Source organism: Elgaria multicarinata, chromosome 10 (assembly GCF_023053635.1).
Source record: "Elgaria multicarinata webbii isolate HBS135686 ecotype San Diego chromosome 10, rElgMul1.1.pri, whole genome shotgun sequence".
Classification (NCBI taxonomy): domain Eukaryota; kingdom Metazoa; phylum Chordata; class Lepidosauria; order Squamata; family Anguidae; genus Elgaria; species Elgaria multicarinata.
Genome location: NC_086180.1, coordinates 8816429 through 8838731, shown reverse-complemented (window position 1 = coordinate 8838731; position 22303 = coordinate 8816429). Strand labels below are relative to the sequence as shown.

Sequence of the window (22303 nt, the reverse complement as noted above, 5' to 3'; positions counted from 1 at the left end):
AAGGGCCTGTTCAGAAGACACTTCAGGCTCTGTGGTTCGTGAAACCATGGTTCTCTGTGGATAGCACTAACCACAAGCTGTGCTGTCGCACACAACACTTTAAGTCATGGTTACAGCCACTAACCCTGCTGCAGACAGTCCAACTGTGGTTAGTGAGTGACTAGAGTTTAGCAAAACGTGTTGCATAAGACACAAATCCTTAACCAGCAGGGTTTAAGGTGTCTTCTGAACAGGCCCTAAGTGTGATTAGGAGAACATTGACCAGTGTGGAGTACCCCAAGCAAGAAAAACAGGAAGATTTCAGACGAGAAGGAGCAGATGAAACAAACATTGGCATTAAGACAGAGACCACAAGACAACATCCGTGTTGAATGGAAGCAGGGGATGTTTACACAGTCACAGTTTTTCTACACTACGTTATGTTTCTCAGATGCCAAGAAAATCCCAGGTTGTTCTTTCCTGAAAATGATAAATGATCTATTAACAAGAAATTGTGCTGGAGACACTGAACAGATAAAATAATCTGTAAAATAAAAGCAAAATAGACCAAAAAAAACCTTGGAATACACAGTCTTCTCCAAATGACAACTTGCATGAAATCCGCATCCGTTCTTCTACTTACCCATTCAAAAATAGGCAGTGTTAGAGTAAACAGAGAACATATGGAAGTGTAATGGACTGTGTAGGAAGCACTGACCTATTCTTGATTTCTGGTAAAAATTTAATACTTGACATTTTGCTGCTGATAAAAATCAGAATTCTGTGGCAGCTTATGTTAATGCAATATAGATAACCTTCTCTTATCAAGAGATGCATAATGCATTAATGCTTCAAGAATAGAACACTATCGAACCAGTGCAGCAAAGAGATAACAGAACACTGTATTGTCAAATTATTGTTTTTATATATGCCATCACCCCTTGAAGGAAAGTTCGAGCATCTCTGCTTTTTTGGGCTACTTTATGGGAATGGTTCTTTTTTCCACTTAGGAAAAAGAACAACCAGCACTACGAGGCCACATCTGGCCAATGAGACCACATCACGCCAGTCCTTTTCCAGCTTCATTGGCTGCCAGTCCAGGTCCGGGCCAGAGTCAAAGTGCTGGTATTAACGTTTAAAGCTCTAAACGGCTTGGGGCCAGGCTATCTGAAGGAATGCCTCCTCCCATATGTACCTGCCTGGAACCTAAGGTCATCCTCAGGGGTCCTTCTCCGTGAGCCCCTGCCAAAGGAAGTGAGGCAGGTGGCTACCAGGAGGAGAGTCTTCTCTGCTGTGGCACCCTGGCTGTGGAACAAGCTCCCTAAGGAGGTTCACCTGGCACCTACACTATACTCTTTTAGGTGCCTTTTTACTTTCTCAGCATTTTAACAGTCTAGTAACTTAATTTTAACATTGCTGTTTTAAATTAGTATTTTAAATCTGTATTATTTTTAGCATAGCTGTTTGCTTTTATCTTGGTTGTGTCTTTACATTGTATTTTATATTATGCTTTCATACTGTTTGTTTTATATATTGGGTGGGTTTTTATGGTTTTAATTTTTGTAAACTGCCCAGAGAGCTTTGGCTATTGGGCGGTATAAAAATGCAATAAATAAATAAATAAATACTAATTTTGGTGCAGTAGTACTATCTACTCTTTGGGGGGGGGGGCTTTTGGAGCCCAGATGTAGAATAAGAGGATATAGAAGTTGCCCCTTAAACATCCCATTCCAGAGCTTGCAAGAAGCCCAGGAATATTATCAACATACTAACTCAAGATCAGAAGGATGCTGGGATTGCCTTGCATTAGTCTTAAAGCTTCACCGAGTCATCTGTAAGCAACTGTGTGTCCCAAATTTCCCTCCAGAACACGCAGTCGTGGTGAGGCTGTGCCCATAGGTGGGTCAGGAAGGTGCAGGTCTCACACGTGGCAGGGTTTAAGTCAACGGCCAGATTCAGACAACACTCTAAACCATGCTGCTTAACCACAAAATGGTTAATGGGATTCCCTTAACCATTTTGTGGTTAAGCAGCATGGTTTAGTGTGTTGTCTGAACCAGGCAACAGTCAGATTTTCCAAAGACAAAAGTGATGAGAGGCAAGACTTTCAGGACCTTGGATAAAGCCTCAGGAGACCTGGTCTAACAAGAGTTCAGTCTCATTGATTAATTCATTCTTACTTTTATATTCCATCTTTTCCCAATTCTTACAAGGAACTCCAGATGGCTTACATAGTCCTCCTTCTCTCCATTTTATCCTCAAAACAACTATGTGACGTAGGTTAGGTCAGTGGCTCACTCATAGTCACTCAGTTAGCTTCATAGCAAAGGGAAGACCTGAACCCAGATCTCCTGAGTTGCAGAGCAACACTCTGACCATTACACTACACTGGTTCTTACAACTGCCCCCTGGTGCCCCCTTTCAAGCTCCATCCACTTACTGAAGAGTGTAGAATCTAACCATTCCTGGACATCATGCTGCCTACTTTGGGAAGGCAGCTCAATGGACAAGAGAAACACTTTGAGATGAGGATGCTCTGGGCACTTGAAGGAGCCAGAACTGCAGACTCAGATGGTCCACACCTGGAGGTCTTGGGCCCGGCACCTACCTGGCTGTTGGACTCAGGTTCACTTGGTTGGTTCAGGCCCCAATGTCTCCTTTGAGTCAGCAGTGCTGGCCCTTCATGCATTGTGTCCATGTCCAGGTCATTGATAAGAACACAGAACATAAGAAGAGTCATAGAATCATAGAATAGTAGAGTTCTATGGGACCTATAAAGCCATTGAGTCCAATCCCCTACTCAATGCAGGAATCCACCCTAAAGCATCCCTGACAGATGGCTGTCCAGCTGCCTCTTGAAGGCCTCTAGTGTGGGAGAGCCCACAACCTCCCTAGGTAACTGTTTCCATTGTCGTACTGCTCTAACAGTCAGGAAGTTTTTCCTGATGTCCAGCCGGAATCTGACTTCCTGTAACTTGAACCCATTATTCCGTGTCCTGCACTCTGGGAGGATCGAGAAGAGATCCTGGCCCTCCTCTGTGTGACAACCGTTCAAGTATTTGAAGAGTGCTCTCATGTCTCCCCTCAATCTTCTCTTCTCCAGACTAAACATGCCCAGTTCTTTCAGTCTCTCTGCATAGGGCTTTGTTTCCAGACCCCTGATCATCCTGGTTGCCCTCCTCTGAACATGCTCCAGCTTGTCTGCATCCTTCTTGAAGAGTGGTGCCCAGAACTGGACACAATACTCTAGATGAGGCCTAACCAAGGCTGAATAGTGTCCTGCTGGATCAGACCAAGTGTCCATTTAGTCCAGCACTCTGTTCACACAGTGGCCAACCAGCCATCGGCCAGGGATGAACAAGCAGGACATGGTGCAATAGCACCCTCCTGCCCATGTTCCACAGCAACTGGTGTACACAGGCTTACTGCCTCTGATACTGGAAGTCATACTGGAGTTAAATGCAGCGCCTGTCCTTCTGAAAAAGGATCAACATGGCTTCCACAAAGGCAAGTCCTGTCTCACTAACCTTTTAGTGTTCTTGATGCATGTTATGGTCCTGGCAATAGATTCTCTCTCTCTCTCTCTCTCTCTCTCTCTCTCTCTCTCTCTCTCTCTCTCTCTCACACACACACACACACACACACACACACACACACATGCAGACACTGAGGCTTTCAACAATTCACTGGGACATTATCCCAAAAATATAGTCTTATGATTGTACATATGCAATAAATAAGTGTCTTAACCCAGAGTGCAGAATTTAGAGAAGTGAGATGTGAAATGAGTTTTCTGAGCAATATTAATGAAAACAAGTGATACAGAGGTGAAAAGAGAAGACAGCTTCAGCTGTTTGCCTAACTGTAGTGGGGGGGAAATTATAGGATACTGCCCAGAACAAACAAGTAGGTAATCTGAAGGTGTTGGATTTAAACAAACAACCGAGCCACTGATGTCTAGCCCAGAACTCATCTGCTTGTAATGACAACACGTTTTATAGTCTGATAGCTTCCCAAACCAATAGCTATAAAAACGATACCACCTCCTAAGCACAGGCAGGGGGTCCCCTCTATTCTCTTTGTGCTGCACCTGAAAGCTTTAAAAGAAAGCAAGTCTGAAAATGTGCAAGAAGTTATGGGATTATAAAAGCAGATGATGTCCAACATTATTTTGAAAGGGACATGAGTGTAACCACTTTCCTTGCAGAAAGTGAATGCAAGAGAAAGGAAGACAAGTACTACAGTGAAAAGCCCAAGGAGTTAAATTACTGTGTGAACAGTTCAGAGGTAATTGAGTTAACCCAAACATTTTACACTGGAATGGACTGATTACACTAATTTAAAATGGTATGTGATGAGCTGATAGATGCACCCTTGGCTTTTCTCTTCCATCACTTAATCTTATAAAGTTTTTTTGTTAGTTATGATGCAGTCTCATGTTCTTAAGAAAAGGGTAGGTCCAACGCAGCTCCGTCACCTCAAACAGCCCATGCAATGCCTGCTCATTTATCACAAGTGCTTCATATCATCCTGGAACAGGGAACTTAATGCGTTTCACAATCTCTATTTTCTGAGAGCTGAAAGATAATTAATGGATTTGAAGAGAGCCTGAAAGGACTAACAATAGAATATTTGCATAGAATGACATTTAGCACATAATATTTCACAGAACAAGTAATGGCAAACCTGAATAACAATTGGAAGAGATACCAAGTACTTAGAACAGGTTATGAATATTTCCCCCAATAAAATATGATGAATGGTTATGGATCTATCAGCACAGGTCCCAACAATAGCCCAGCTTAATTTAACAAGGCCTCTACTCTGATATTCAGAGTTAGCTGGTGGTCCAAATTAACCAGACCGGAAGAAGGTAAAAAGGGAACCCTTAATGAAACTATGTGCAATATCCGATTCTGCCCGGGCACCAGTTGGAATGACCACTGGTGGCAACAGGAATTTTGCAATTCTACAAGCATCCCAAAACAAGTGGAAAGGCTAATTTCCAGAAAGGGGAAGGTTAGTAGAGCTCATACAAAGCCCACACGCACAAACACACACAACTAACCTATCCCAATCCAGAAACGAGTGTTTCCACTAATTTCTGGGGTTACTTTTAGAACCGTAAAATCCCTGTTGTGCTAGCTGGCACAAAAGAAACAGCAGAAGCACAGCAGCAGTATAGGGGTACATCGTGACGAGGGGAAAGCCCTGGAGTGGATCTGCAGTGGTGTCAGGTCATTAACATGATGCAGCCGCCACTGCATCATGTCCACTGTTTTTAACTTTTGTAAACCACCCAGAGAGTTTCAGCTATGGGGCGGTATATAAATCTGATAAATAAATAAATGAGTTGCAGAGCCATCCCAGAGCTCTGCTTTATTATTTTATTTATTTATTACATTTATATCCAGCCTTTTTTCCTCCAAGGAACATAATCCATAATCCTCCTCCTCTCCATATTATCCTCACAACAACAACCCTGTGAGGTAGGTTGGGCTGCGAGTCTGTGACTGGCCTAAAGTCACCCAGTGGGTTTCCATGGCCGAGCTGAGACTAGAACTCAGATCTCCCAACTCCTAGTCCAACACCTTAGCCACTACACCACACTGGCTCTCAATTAACCTGACTTTTTCCGCCAAGCAAGGTGCAAACCTGCATGTGCCATCTGTCACCTTGCTCTGGTGTAACAGCGGAGGTGTGTCCAGGGCAATGGCGCCCCCTGATTGGATGTCATCCGCCAGGAGGGGGCGGTCCAGCGAGCAGAATAGCCTCTGGACCACCTCCATGCCTTCAGGGACCTTGGAGAGCTTCTCTTCAATAAATAATAATATTTTAAAATGAAACACAAATGGACCACGGGCGCACCAGGAAAGTGGGGAGGTGGCGGTTCACCTCCACGCCTCTCTAGAATGGTGCAATTGCACAATTACAAACAATTGTTGTTGTTGTTGTTGTTTAAAAAATTGCAAAACACCAGTAAAACAAAACAAAATGGGGCGAGGAGCCAATTTTCCCCTTTGCAACTCCTTTGTTTTTGGATGCTGGGAAGAGGAGGGAAGCAACGTGTGTGTGTGTGTGTGTGTGTGTGTGTGTGTGTGTGTGTGTGTGCAGGAACAGGGGGCAGCAGCAGCCCTGTGAGTTTCCAAACCCACATTTGCGCTCCTTTCTGTGTGGGTATTACCCTGGAGGAGCGCAATTGCGGGACGTTGGATAACAAGGCGCCAATGCGACCTCGTATAGACACGGCCTAGAACACTGACCTATGTTTACAGATCAGAAAATTACACATAATGACATAAAGTCTGAGTACATAAAAACAGAGTTCATTTATCTGTAACTCATTCAGTCAACCCTTATGGGATCAACATATGCTGAGGCCAAACTTTGGAAACTTCCTGAGTTTGGAAGTATGCAACATTTCTTACCTTTCCTTCCTCTTAACTGACAGTTTTCAGCTCCAATTATTTTAATTGCTCGCATGTGTCCTTTCCCCCCTCCTGCCACCCCAGAGGCAGACCAAATATGTTTACAGAAGGGACAGTGGGCTGGTTGTGTAACTGTCAAGAGGGTCACTTTAAAAGCTATTTCCAGTATGTGGAACTCTGTTTTCTCCTTCATCGCCTCCTTTAAATCCACAGATGGGAGATCTCTTTTCTTGTGTAGAGGAGGCAACATTGATCAGCAAGGAAAACACTCCATAGGACTGAGTCCCCAGGGAGGCCCGCAAAAGCAATAGCTCTTCCTCAACTCAACTGTGGCCATAGCTAGACCTAAGGTTTATCCCTGGATCGTCCTGGGTTCAAACCTGTTCATCTAGGTGACACACAGGGGATCCAGTGCTCAGGCAGGGGCGAACCCTGGATGATCCCAGGATAAACCTTAGGTCTAGCTGTGGCCTCAAATTAAGCTGCACTAACACCGTAACCAAGGAATAGGGGAAGAGATGCTAGGAAGGGAAGCAGGTGCGTCCTAGGAGATGTTAGCAGCATCAATCAATTACAAAATAAAATGTCTTTTTTTAAATATTGTGTTAAAAGACACAGGCCATAGCTAGACCTAAGATTTATCCCTGGATCGTCCAGGGGTCAAACCTGTTCATCTAAGTGATACACAGCAGATCCAGTGCTCAGGCAGGGGTGAACCCTGGATGATCCCAGGAGAAACCTTAGGTCTAGCTGTGGCCTGCATGTTCAATATAGGATCACAAGTAATTGCAGTTGATACATCTGTCCTCCCTGTAGTTGTCTTAGGTGGCGCCAAAGACAAAAGACAAATATTGTTGTTTTTTAAACAGTCCTCCAAAATCTGCCATTTCCCCTGAGTCCTAGCTGACAATATCATTAGTTAATGGGATTTTCGACGGTGGGATGCAACAAGTACATTGCAACCACCAGAGAAGAAACCTATAATCAAAGTCAATAAATGTGAGATGCTTTCCATGGAAAGTCACTAGCCACTTGCTGTGACCACTTTATTGCAAGCATACAGCATATGCCGAGTTTTTTAACTGACCACAGAATAGTTGTTTTAAACAGATGTTGTCTGTTTTTTTAATTGATTGATTGATTGATTGATTTCATTTATATACCGCCCCATAGCCGAAGCTCTCTGGGCAGTTTTCAAAAGTTAAAAACAATAAACATTTTTTTAAAAAGTATACAAAATTTAAAACCATCAAAAATATAAGAACAACAGTATACCCTTTTAATGGTTTTAAATTATGTATATTTGTTTTTAATGTTCACTGTTTTTAACTTTTGTAATCCACCCAGAGAGCTTCGGCTATGGGGCGGTATATAAATGCAAAATAATAATAACAACAACAACAACAACAATAATAATTTTAAGAAACTATCACATGTAGTTTCATTACCTTGTGCCCAAAAACCCTTTTAGGGTAACCAAAAGTTCATTACCTTGTGCACAAATACAAACTTTTTAAAGAAACTGGAAGTCACATGATTTCTATGGAATAGTCAATGCATATTTGAAGTCTTCTACTTCACATGTATGTATGTATGAATGACATTAATTAGATCTGCCAAATACATATCACATTTTAAATTGTTAAAAGGGCATTGGTGAGGTATGTTGGTAGCCATTTAACTAATAATTGGAAAAGGACTTCCCAGGCAAGAGACTTAGCTAGGCCAAGATTCATTATGTAGAGTCTCCTTCTCTCACTCATTGTGATCAAGAATTAATGAAGATAGAGTTAATAAACAACAGTACCACAGTAACCAATGCATCAACAGAAGGCTCACCTAGGTCTCATCTACACCAAGCAGGATATTCCACTATGAAAGTGATATAAAAGGCAGGAGTCACACTTCTGCTTTATAGCAGTATTGAAGTGCACTGACAACTGTTGGGACCCATTGACACATACCATGTACCGCTTTCATACCACTTTCATAGTGGAATACCCTGCTTGGTGTAGATGTGCCATGGGCCCGAATGTTTGTCAGTGCATTTCAGTACCACTATAAAGCAGTAGTGTAGATCCTGCAGTGCACTTCAATACCACTATAAAGCAGTAGTGTAGATCCTGCAGTGCACTTCAATACCACTATGAAGCAGTAGTGTGGCTCCTGCAGTGCACTTCAATACCACTATGAAGCAGTAGTGTGGCTCCTGCCTTTTATATACCGCTTTCATACTGCAATATCCTGCTTGGTGTAGATTAGGTGTGAGTGTATCAGGAATAAAACAAGTCAGCTTAAGATATGGGTGTAAAAAAGAAATGCAGAGCAGGGGGCTAGAAAGCAAAGGGAAGAGCCCTGCATTCTCTCCTTACTCTCTTGAAGCTCCTAGAATTTGAAGGAAGCAACACCTATGCTGCTTCACCAAGGTTTCGTCTGCAGTGGGTTTTTTTTCCTTCTTAAAATACTTATGACTGAAGAACATACACATCATAAAGCATGAGATATTATATTAGTCCCCTAATTAATTTTCAAAGTAATTTACTCTGCAAAACTACTGCTCAGGGCTATAGGGGAATATTCTTGCTTGCTGTTCTTTGAAAACTCTTCTCATCTCCAGTCATGCTCTGGTTCAACACTAGGTTGTGGCACTGATGAAGTTTCTTCTTTTTTAATGCTTTAATAACATCTTCCTATCTATGTGATACCATCCAACTATCATCATTATGATGACATCATCACATTACTTAACTCATCAGATTTGGCTACACGATATTACAAAACCAATTGTACAAATCATACAATTGTTCTGCTTTTGTTTATTTCATAAGACTGCATAAAGAAGATGGGGTAATGCTTCTTGCCCTCTCTCAGAATTAGCTTCAGGATAATGAATCAGATGTGACTGTGTGATTGCTGCAGCATGAAGCCTATTCAGAATGAGGGCAGGAAGCACACCTTCATACTGAAGAGACAAACACATTCACCCCTCTTCATTGCCCCATAACTATCGAAAGGGGGTCTTTTTTTACTACTTGGGAAAAAATGGTATATAATGATTTGGCCCAATAACAGAAAACTAGCTTTAGATTCTGTATGAAGAAGAGGTCAGCATGACTTACATATATTCCTAACAGCAGAGGCAAAGCTCTATATAAAAAAAGGCATCTTAATCATTTTTATACAACATGTAACCAACTAAATATGTATATAACATACATTATGGTATCACAATAGTCTATGAAATGTTTGACTTATTTAACCAGAATCTATGCAGCAAAAGAACTGTATCATTTTAGTATTAGCTATCAAATTAATGAATTTACAATATATTTATTTATTCAAATCATTTTTATCCTGCTCTTCAGCCAAAAAGGCTCTGACCAGCAAAACATGAGCTTGCCAAAATTATCCAAATTCTACCGCAAAGCTATTTTCAACTCGTGTTGGTATCCGCCTGCAATTTTTTTTTCTTCTAAAGTATTTCCAACCCCCCCCCCCCCAAATGCATGCATCAATTGTGCACATTTTTGAAACGCACACATTTTTCTCTCATTGATTTAGCTGTGTTTATGTACCCTTTTCAAAAATACAGGTCTTTTCATAGCCATTTTTCAAACGCATACATTTTTTTTCCAAACACAGCTTTTTCGTTCCATGAAACACATCACAGGCTCGACTTTGACTGTAGATTGCATTTGGATCTGTGTTCAGTTCTAGGAATGTGCGAACTGGGCAAATGAACTTGAAACAGGTTTCTCATACATCCCTCCCAAGTGCAGCTTACAAAATTCAGAAATAGCACAATCCCGGCTTGCAGTCATACAATATAAAAGACAAAACACAAAAGTGGAAGAGTTTGGGAAGGAGAAGGAAACAAAGTAAAACTGAGGCACTAGCTTCTTAGTTACAAAATTGGGCACTTTTTGACGTTGGATCTGAGCACAATGGAAGGGTTGCTGCTTCCTCTCGCTCTGATGGCAGGAGCAGAGGCAGTTAGTAGCTGGAGGAAGAAGGACTCTTGTAACTGTATCCAGGCACAATAGAAGGGTCCCTGACAGCTGCATTCTCTCCTTCTGAAGAGGGAGAAGGCATTCAACATGCTATTTGGTCTATAATTAAACCTATCAGGGTTTTTTTTTTAAAAAAAAGCCTGATCACATAATACAAAACAATGTTTCATAGTAATTCTTCACAGCAGACAACTGTGATGATTGATTTCAGGGGGGGGGGGGCGAACGCAACCCCTTGTAATCAATGCGTGAACCAGCATTTCTGAAGAGGAGCCACGTGAAACAATTGCCTGCAATAAATGATTTCAAGAGGTGGATTTACAAAAAGCACCGGAAACACTGCAATTCTCAAGTCTGGTAAGGAGGCTCCCATGAGACGAGGAGCGATGCCATCTAAAGCAACGAATGAACGATAATTGCACACTTGTTTGAAAATTGGACAGTATTTGCCTTCAGTACAAGCCGTATTAATGGCATTGTCATTATCCGGAAGACATCTGCAATCAGGTTATTGTTATTTTCAGACACTTATACACACCTTGCTTGCGCACGTCCTCAACAGCAGCCACCAGCTCATCTTTCAGGTCCTGGCTCTCCTTTGCAATCTGCTCTCCTTTTTCCAAAAAGTTTTGAGTCGCTTGTTCAACTGAGGCAGCTAGAACATGAGCCTTCTTAGATCGACCTTTCTTTTTACCAGATGGACCTTTGTTGCTTGTGTTTACAAGGGTCGTCACCTTCAAAGGAGAAAGGAGAAAGTGTTTTATAAGCACAACTAGAGATGTACGGATTTTGTAAAATCCATTCCGTCTGTGTCTTCAAGTTCCTCAGCTGACTTTCATTCCACCATCTGCTCATTGACGGACTCAGATTTTTTTTTCCAGTTTCCAAAAATTCACACAAATTCACATGTCTGCACATTGCACTTGCAAAAATGAGCAATTCCCGCTCCAAAATATGCATTTTCATGCTTTAGCCTATGGGAAATGTGCATTTTCTGCTTTTTTTTTTTAGTTTACATATTTTTCTATGACTAAATTTGAGCAAAATTCCAGGGTGGGGGCAGTCTGCGAGTCTGTGGAATCTCTACAACCCAGGAGAAGTTGATTTACTGCAGAATTCATGGGTCAGATTATTAGATATCTAATAATTTGATTCCATTGTGGATTCTTCCAACGTCCCTAAGCACAAGTTTAATTCTATTAAGATTCTGACATTCTAATCAGACATAAGGTGCACAATTCAATATTTCCTATAAAAAACAACAACAGGCAAAATAAAACAGGATGCTTTTGCCCTGGCCGATTATCTTATGCCCCGCCAGGGTAACCCAAAACAAGCACATAAGGGAGCGGCACTGGGCTTCCTCCTCGCAGTGCTAAATGTCCCTTGTGTGACGGATGGATCCCATTTGTGCAATGGAATTGGCAGGACTCACCACTTGGGAAAGGGAATTGGAAGAGCAGAAAGGAATTGGTGGGCACATATGTGCTTCATTGGATCCTGCCCACCTCTCCCTTGTGACTGAATAATGTAGCTGTCGTGTTTCTCAAGACCTCCAGCCTTCTTGGGAGACAATAACGAGGCCTGCTAAGTAATCCACAAAGCTTTATTCAGGCAATGAACATCTCTTCCCACCTGAAGGGAGTCTAATCTCTAGGAACTTTCCTCTAAGCAAAACTATGCAAACTAAGCAAGACAATTGTCCTTTCAAGAAGAATGGAAAGCCTTTTCCCAAGATGCGTTAACTTCAGAGAGGCTAGTTCTGAGGTGGCTTCTGACAAGATGCCAGCCGGGCCAACTTTCTCTCGCTTTCCTTTAGCTCCGCCCGATTTAGTCTGTGGCATACTCTGGGATCGGCTAACCTTTCTGTGCTCTCCCCTTCAGTATAATACTGGCTTCCCACTGAGTGTGTGTTGTTTACCCTTGAGGAGATAAGCTCTGGAGAAGATTCAATCCCTGCTGGTGAAGAGTCCGTGAGAGCTTTCTCCTCCACTGGTACAGGCTGGCCTGTGTCTGGTGCCGACTCCTCTACTTCAGAGTCTAATTCTGATTGATCACCTGAAACACCTTCTTCCAACCCAAGGGGAGCAGGGCTAGACATGACAGTAGCTCTAATGAATGGGCACATTAAGAAAGGCCTCAGCAGAATATCTTAATGCAGGTTCGTATGGCCTAGGTGATGTTTTAAATACTTTAATGCCAACTAGGTGCCACTTTAATGCCAAGTGAAAGTCAAGATCTTCAAAGTTCTTCCAGTTTCATCTAAAAGATTGTCCCATCATGTGTATGTATCAGATTGCATGAAAATCCATGTATACTTCCATGCATTTCCCCCCAAATGCCTGCATCCATTGCACACATCTTTTAAATGCATGCATTCTTCCAGATGGTTGGACTTGATGGCCTTATAGGCCCCTTCCAACTCTACTATTCTATTATTCTCCTATTAATTAAAGCATGTTTGTGCACATATTTTCCCCCAAAATTACACATTTTTCATGCATGTTTTTCAGATGCACAAATGCTGTTGAACACATTTTTTTGGTACATGAATCACATTGCAATCTTTGAAATGTACAGCCTTCGACCAAAGATTGCATTGAAGTCTGTATTCAGTTTGAGAGGTGTGAACTAGGTAAATCCTGATCAAAAAAGAACTGAAATGAATTTCTCATGTATCCCTACTCTCAACTGATTTAGAGATTTAAATAGTACCAGCACTTTGAATTGGGCGCAGACGAAAATTGGTATCCAGTTAAGTTCTTTTAAAATAAGAATTATGTGCCTAAACCTTGCTTTACTGGACAGATGTCTGGTTGCCATATTCTGCAGACATTATATAACAGCAGTACTTGTGGGATTTCCCCCTACAACATATAAAGAGAAGCACATATTGTCAGGTTGACTTTTGAAGATATTGTCAGGCAGAGTGTGATGAGTGCAAGGGTCTGTCTAGATCTGGGGATATCCTGGGGATCACCCCAGGATCATCCCTGTGTATCCACATGATGCACAGGGGATCCCGGGGGCAGGGACGGATGATCCTTCCCTCGCCCTGGGATATCGCCCTACCCTTTAATCATGGTTTTTCCCAAGGCTGCGGGAGGTGTGGCCGGGCATTCCATTTTCGTCCTGGCCCTCACGAGTAACTGCGAAGATCCAGGAACAGGGCATGGGCCACGGAGCTCCTCAGGGGTGGGGGAGTTGTTTTTTAAATAACTTTTGCACAGGAGTGCTCGTGCGCTCTTCTTCTATTAAAACAAAATGGCGGGTGTGACGTCCTCTTCTTCCCATATCACGAGTTCTTCCCCCTCCACCCCCTCATCTACCCATGCCCCCAAGCTGCAGGTGTCACACCTTCAACTTCCTGTGCAACTCACTGACTACTGCACTATGGTTTACCCCTACTCATTTAGCACAATACGGGGCACCTCTTTTCAAGCTGATAAATGTGTGTTCCTAGCATCTTTCAAGCTTCAGAATCTTATAAGGCAAACAATTAAAAATAAATACTGCCTCCTCCCAAAACACAGTATGACAACATTCGAGTCCCTGACTAAGGGGAAGGAAGTTTAGACCATGTATAACTGTGACACTCTTCTAAAAGACAACTATCGTATTGGTTTAACCTTCTTCCTCACCATGACCAAGAGCCAAAAAAGCCATTAAACAGAATGCTCTGAAACACTTTGCTACTTAACAGCACTCTCTAACTTCTTTGTCACCCTCAGGCATTCTCATCAATAGCATTACTACCTGACATCATATCTCATTTAACCCAAATGAAAATGAAACAAGACAGAGTCTCAGCAAATGGGGGGCCCCATGCCAGAATAGTAAATTATATTTCACGTTCACCATTAACTTGAAAAAAAATCAGAAGGATCATGGAGCAAATGCAGCAAAATGGTGTCCAGGCATATTTTACAAGAGTTAAAACAGTCCCTTGTTATCTTGTTTGGCTTATATATTGTAAGACACCAGCATATACCATAGGAAACATACTTATAGCCTGAGGCTGTGTGAATGCAAAACACGTTTAGCCCCTTCAGTTATTCATCCCATGCATTTGGTTCTCTGCATAATTTACAATCCTGCAAAATCCAGGTTCTGAATCATGTGAGGAGATCACACATGTGCACCTTCAGCCTCTGTGTGGTCACAGTAACAAAGGAAGCTGCCTTATACTGAAGACCCTTGGTTCACCTAACCCAGTATTGTCGACACTGACTGGCAGCATCTCTCCAGAGTTCCAAGCAGGATTCTTTCCTAGCCCTACCTGGCGATGCTGAGGATTGAAACTGGGCCCTTCTACATGCAAAGCAAGTGCTTTACCCCTGAACTTCAGCCCCTCCTTCTCTCTCTCCCTCCACTGGATTTTGATTGTGTGGAGAGAAATTGCTGTACGTGGCTCTGTTGTTTTCATACCCAGTATTTACACCTGGCAACACAAAGGTGATTAACAGCCCCTCAGGTAACTGTCAGGTTTTCGTGTTAACTTTAACAATAATTATTGGCAGAGACTTGCAAACTCACAACACCTGTTGGTGATTGGGTGAAGTAAGTAAAAGGCTCGCTCTTTCACAGGAGTGTGGGGTGTGGTGTAGGCGGCGGCTGCTAGAGCTAGAGCTAGAGCTAGAGCTAGAGCTAGAGCTAGAGCTAGAGCTAGAGCTAGAGCTAGAGCTAGAGCTAGAGCTAGAGCTAGAGCTAGAGCTAGAGCTAGAGCTAGAGCTAGAGCTAGAGCTAGAGCTAGAGCTAGAGGAGGGAGTATGTTAGGGTGACCAACTGTCAGGATTTCCCCGGATTTGTCCTGTTTTTTCCATGGTGTCAGGGGGGATTTTCTATAATTTTCAATAATGTCCTGGAATGACACACCTTCCTCTTTAAGGCTGCCATTAGCATGGCAGGAGGGAATGACAGGCTTTCTTGAGGCACATCATTCCCCCACCCCGAGCTCCAATTGAGGTCTTAAAGGGGAAAGTGGGTCATTCGTGGACATTATAGGAAAGGCCCCAATTGGAGTGGATGGTGGTGGTGCAGAATGAAATCCTTTCCCCTCCTCCACTCCAATCGGGTTCTTTAAGGTGGCGGGGGAATAACATACTTTCTGCAGGACTCAGAAAGCTGCTTCCCCACACACACACTAGGTGTCCTCTTTTTTGGTTTCCCAAATATGGTCACCCTAGAGTATGTTGTTTTGATGAGAAGGGAGGACTTATCAAAGAGAACCATAAAGCTGTTACGCTTAATTATGTGATTTAGGGTAAGACAGTTACTTTGTTATCATTTGATGCTACCAGCCTGGTATTTTGTTTTTGGAAGACTTCTCTAAATAAATGCATTGAGGACTCAACGCTCATGCTTTTGTTTATTTGCGAACTGCTAGGAGGAATTGTACCATGCTACTAATTCTCCCAAAAGTAACAAGGTCAAATGAAAAGTCATTTGGAACTGCATCAAGTTCCCCTCAATTTAATTATGAATGCAAGTCTGTTGGGTCCAACACAGATGTGAACCTTTGGTTCTTTGGCTGAGTGGGTGGTGGAAGAGGTATGTAAATGCTTCCTTGAGAGAGGGGCATGTTTCAGTTCCTCTAAAAGGGGGCAGTGGTAAGACTTTTATTAAAAGATCTCATCATTGGCTTTCACCACCTGGTGCTCTGCAGAGGTGTGGGGATTGCCCCATAATTCCCAGCCAACACAGCCAATGGAAAATTGGAGAAGGCTGCCCGAGATCATTACTGGCCAATTTTTTTTCTTCTTTTTTTCCTCAAAATAAGGCTCTGGAGAGGGTAGCAGCATCACAAATCTACATTTTCTTCAATGAAGCTGATTACCTGGATCCTGCTCATGGATGCCTTTCAATACCCTGTTCTGTCTCCCCTTATCAACTGGCCCAAGGAAAATGGAAATCCTAACCCATTGTCTGGCTGTAGCATGGGACTACAGCCAGACACAGTGGAGGACTTGTTGATCGACAGATAACCTAACCTGGGGTGGGGTACATCCGGTGATGGGGTAGTACTCACTCTGAAAGATCAGGTATGCAGCTTGAGGGATTGCTTTTGGCTCTGACACTACTCCTGGAACCGCATGAGCAGTGCCAGCTTTGCCTCGTTCCATCTGGTCTGCCACCAGTACCCTTTTCTGACGACCACATTTATTTATTTGTTATTACTTACATTTCTATATGGCCCCATAGCTGAGGCTCTCTGCAGTTTACAAAGATTAAGGCATTAAAATGCAGCATACAAAGTATAAAAACTATTTACATAAAACACACAAACAATATGCAAGAAGAAAAGATGTATCTAAACACTTTTAAGAGGCAACCATACCATAAGACAGATCCGTAACAACTTAAAAGCTCATCATAAGCTGCCTGAGAAAAGATATAGGTCTTAACCTGGTGCCAAAAAGATAACAATTATGGCACCAGGCAGGCCTCATTGGGTAGATCATTCCATAATTGTGGGGCCACCACTGAGAGGGTACTCTCCCTCATTGCCACCTTCCAACGCTCTCTTACAGGAGGCACCTGGAAGAGGACCTTGGATGCTGAGTGTTCAGAGTATGGGTAGGTTCATGATAGGAGAGGTGCTCCATCAGGTATTCCAGTCCCAAGTCATATAGGGCTGCATAGGTTAAAACTTAGGTACTTAGGGTATATAGGTAGCCAGTGCACACAGGCCAGAGATGGTCTTATATGTTTGAACCATCTAGTACCCATAACCAATCTGGCTGATACACTTTGCACAACCTGCAGCTTCTGAAACATCTTCAAAGGTTCTTGTTTAACCACATCTTGCTTAGATTACAATAAGGTGCACTATCATGGGCTCATCTACACCAAGCAGGATATTGCACTATGAAAGCAGTATATAAAAGGCAAGAGCCACACCAAGACGGATATAGCGGTATGAAAGTGGTCTGTGTCAATGGGCCCCAACAGTTGTCAGTGCACTTCAATACCGCCTTAAAGCAGTAGTGTGGCTCCTGCCTTTTATATGCCGCTTTCATAGTGGAATATCCTGCTTGGTGTAGATGTGCCCTATGTGGGGCTGCCTTTGAAAAAGTGTTTGAAAACTATAGCCGCTAGTGCAAAATGCAGCAGCTAGACCTTTCTCAGGAATGCACTTTGGAGACCATATTACCGCAGCCTTGGAACAACTGTACTGGCTTACAGTTTGTTTCCATGCACCATTTTGGACCAGTTTTGACCTACAAAGCCCTAAACAATTTGTGAATGTTGCAAATTAGATATGTTTAGCAAAGTGGTTTCTGTAAGCATTTTATCCAGAGGTGTTTTAAGAACAGAAAAGTGGAATCCTCTAACGTGAAATATTATCCCAGTCATTGTATTGTCAGTGTGATGCCAGAATATTGCCTGTGGAAGACTTCTACAAGTCCTTGCTCCTGCTCTGAAATAGTCATTTTTTATTTGTTCTCTCCATTTCAATACAGAATAAAATATTAGCAATTCTCCTAGCTATCAGACATACAGCTAAAAAGTTATTCCCACAGTGAGCCGGCTAAAGGACACAGGAGAACAGCCACTAAACAGCGCTAAAGGTATAATCTCAGCAATAACAGATACTCAATGACATGAAAGCAGCAGATAGCTTTGCTATTTTGTACAATGGACTGCATGTTTAGAACAAACTAGTAACATCTGAAACAAAGGAAAGCAGTGGCTGGCATATTTCACGTCATGGACTGATAGTTGCCCAACACGCTAAATTGAGAACAAAAGATGAACAAAAGCCGTCTAAGGCCACAGCTAGACCTAAGGTGTATCCTGGGATCATCCAGGGTTCGCCCCTGCCTGAGCACTGGATCCCCTGTGTGTCACCTAGATGAACAGGTTTGACCCCTGGACGATCCAGGGATAAACCTTAGGTCTAGCTATGGCCCAAGATTCAAACAGGTTTAATTTCACTTCGTTGTAAAGAGGAGAAAATATACCATATAGAGAGAGACGTGTGAGCTGGGGACTTTTACTGAAATTGCAACTGAGATTCTACAGAAGTAATATTAGTCTTCAAAAACAGTGAACTTCTAGTCCTCTACTGATTATAAACACTCAGCGCAACTTATTATTATTATTATTATTATTATTATTATTATTATTATTTATTTATTTATATAGCACCATCAATGTACATGGTGCTGTACAGAGTAAAACAGTAAATCGCAAGACCCTGCCGCATAGGCTTACAATCTAATAAAATCATAGTAAAGCAATAAGGAGGGGAAGAGAATGTAAACAGGCACTGGGTAGGGTAAACAGGCACAGGGTAGGGTAAAACTAACAGTGTAAAGTCCAAACAACATCAAGTTTTAAAAGCTTTAGGAAAAAGAAAAGTTTTTAGCTGAGCTTTAAAAGCTGCGATTGAACTTGTGGATCTCAGATGTTCCGGAAGAGCGTTCCAGGCGTAAGGGGCAGCAGAGGAAAATGGACGAAGAGACCCTTGGGCAGGCGAGACACATGGCATCAGAGGAGCGAAGAGGACGATGCTGTTCTTCATGTAATGAATTTTCAGACCCAAACTCAAGCCACTAAAGCAGTCTCCATCAACCTGATACTCTCCAGATGATTTGAACTACAATAGCTAGTGTTCCTGGCTATTTGCCATGCAGTCTGGAGCGAGTGGGAGTTGCAGTCCAAAACACCTAGAGGACATCAGGTTGGAGAAGGCTGCATGAAATGAAAGGAATTTGAAATTGATTTTTAAGTACTGCCTAATTTGGACTACATTTATTTATTACGTTTCTATACCGCCCAATAGCCGAAGCTCTCTGGGTTGGTCACAGCATTTAAAACCATTCAAAGTATAAAACAACAGTATAAAAACATGATATAAAATACAATATAAAAGCACAGCCAGGATAAAATCAGCAGCGGTGCAGAAATACAAATTTAAAATACAAATTTAAAACAGCAATTAATTTATAGATGGTTAAAATACGGAGAGAATAAAAAGGTCTTCACCTGGTGTCTAAAAGAATATAGTGTAGGTGCCAGGCGAAGCTCCTTAGGGAGCTCATTCCACCGCCGGGGTGCCACAGCAGAGAAGGCACTCCTGGTAGCCACCTGCCTCACTTCCTTTGGCAGGGGCTCGCGGAGAAGGACCCCTGAGGATGACCTTAGGGTCTGGGCAGGTACATATGGGAGGAGGTGTTCCTTCAGATAGCCTGGACCCAAGCCTTAATAGATATTAACGTTGTAATGACTCTTGCACTAAACTACAGATGGTGTTGGTTATCAACCAGGCATTGGCACTTGGCCAAGCCACATCATATTTTAGGTTTAGTGATACATCAGCTGAGAGTCAATGCAAAATAGAGATGGGGAATACATACCCCATACGAGACCACTAGTGTCTGCATTAAACTCAGAGCAAAATCAGGCACCTTTTCATAGGCTTCATGTTCACTCCTGTCCTGCATACTTTCATGGAGCAGCATGAGATAGCGCAAGAAAGTGCTTAGGCTAAGGGCTCATCTACACCAAGCAGGATATTCCATTATTGAAAGTGGCATGAAAGTGTATATAAAGGGCAGGAGCCACACTACTGCTTTATAGCGGTATTGAAGTGCACTGCAGGATCTACACTACTTCTTTATAGTGGTACTGAAGTGCACTGACAAGTGTTGGGGCTCTACACCAAGCAGGATATAACACCATGAAAGTGGTATGAAAGCACTATCTGGCATGTGTCAATGGGCTCCAACAGTTGTCAGTGCACTTCAATACCACTATAAAGCAGTAGTGTGGCTCCTGCATTTTATATACCACTTTCATACCGCTTTCATAGTGGAATATGCTGCTTGATGTAGATGAGCCCTTGAATGAACAGAAGCAATGTACGGTTCAATGCCAAATCTGCAGAAGAAAGTTTAATCGTACCAGTTCTAGGTTAAAAAACAGTTCCTTTCTCCAGATTTCCCTGGAGGGGAAAAATGTAACAAGAATAGATACACAAGATTCAGTCTGAGAACTTTAAACCGCATATAATAAACTCACATAACAAGTAGACTGGTTATTAATAGTTCAGTGACCTGTAGGTCTTCAAATAACTGCAATTATGTGTCGTGGTATTTAAAGGCAACCCTGTGGACCATTAGGGAAAGATTAAAATCACCGAGTTATCAATATGGATTATAATAGCCAGTTTGGTCTAGAGAAGAGAGCCTGTGTACATTATCCAGATAAGGGGATTTTGTCTGACCCTTAAAAGCTTTGTAATAGGGCACTTGTTCCTGATCCCTGTGTTGCTGAGCTGGAAATTTCTATACTGAAAATGCCTCTTCTTTGTTTTTTTAATCTAAAGGACCTATCACAAGGACCCAGGGCCAATCGAGTAATATGCTGGCCAAAAAAATGAGCTTCCCACTATAAAGATTTGCAGTTTTATAGATTAAAAACATGTTAGGCAGTCTGAAGCCCCCGCCATCTCTCTGCACAAACACACACTTTTAAGATAAAGTTAAAGAGAATTATTGACATACAGGCTGCTTCCCAATTCTAGAGAGAGTTACGGTGTGTGTGTGCTGCGGGGGGAGGGAACGGGGGGGGGGGATAGGGAGCACTAACAAGGCTGAAGCAATTTCCCATTCTCCTCGCTAAGGAAACAAATTTTCTCTTTTTCTGTTCACAACCTGCTTGTTTAGAATTCTGGGAAACTAAGAACATAAAATCGAAACATAAAAAGAACCATACTGGATCAGGCCAAGGGTCCATCTAGTCCAGCACTCTGTTCACACAGCGGCCAACCAGCCATCGGCCAGGAATGAACAAGCAGGACATGGTGCAACAGCACCCTCCCACCCATGTTCCCCAGCAACTGGTGCACACAGGCTTAATGAACTCTCAAAGTCACGAGGTTATCACACCCTAGGGTGACCATATGGAAAGGAGGACAGGGCTCCTGTACCTTTAACATCAGTATTGAAAAAGGAATTTCAGCCGGTGTCATTTGTATATATGGAGAACCTGGTGAAATTCCCTCTTCCTCCCAACAGTTAAAGCTGCAGCATCTATACTAGAGTGACCAGATTTAAAAGAGGGCAGGGCACCTGCAGCTTTAACTGTTGTGACAAAGAGGAAATTTCACCAGATTCTTCATATATACAAATCACACCTGCTGAAATTATTTTTTCAATACAATTGTTAAAGATACAGGAGCCCTGTCCTCCTTTTCATATGGTCACCCTATCACACCCAAAGCTGTGAAATGGGGTTTAAAATGTAGTCGAGAATTCAACAGCAGCAACCAAAAAATGATGTGCTTTCAAATGTCCCTTGGGCAATTTAGAATGGGTTGTCCTGGGAGTCTTGCAATGAACATATGCAAGCCCTTGGCAATGCCTAGCTCTTTGGCTATCGGCCAGTCTGAGTTTCTCCACCCCATCCCCGAAGGCCTGTGTTAGAACAGACAATTAGCAAGTGCATTACTTTAAGTGTGTATTTATTTTCTAGCTACTTTAACTGGTTTAAAATATACAATGAGGAGCTCAAAGGAAACACAAAACAGTGATTAAAAAGTAATTTGGATGCGATCAACTCCTTTTGAAGAGGGCTGACCTTCCTCAGCTTGCGCTAAACCTAGGTGGGCAGTCAAAACACCCTTTAAGAACAGAAGGGAACGCTGTAGGTGGTTTTTAGTCTCAATTAATGTATTTCCTGACATTACTTTGAGCAACGATACCATTTAAAGCTATGTGATGAATAGATAATGCTAAAAGTTCTAGTCTTGGATGAAATAAACATTAATGTTAACAGGAGAAGCAGACTGAGATATAACTGTGCTCTGTATGCATGCTAATTTTAAAAATGGGTTGCTTTGTAGATTGACAACACTGAAAGGCCTGGATAAGCAAAATT

At 42.4% G+C, this 22303-nt stretch overlaps 1 protein-coding gene across 2 annotated transcripts in view; it reads right to left on the bottom strand.

The window, feature by feature from the left end:
- CTNNA2 (catenin alpha 2) overlaps positions 1-22303 on the bottom strand; it is a 695903-nt gene that overhangs the window by 612315 nt on the left and 61285 nt on the right. For both annotated transcript variants that reach the window (XM_063135156.1, XM_063135157.1), the window contains exon 2: positions 10956-11151. In XM_063135156.1, coding sequence (XP_062991226.1) covers positions 10956-11151 — 196 coding nt within the window. The remainder of the gene's footprint in view (positions 1-10955; positions 11152-22303) is intronic.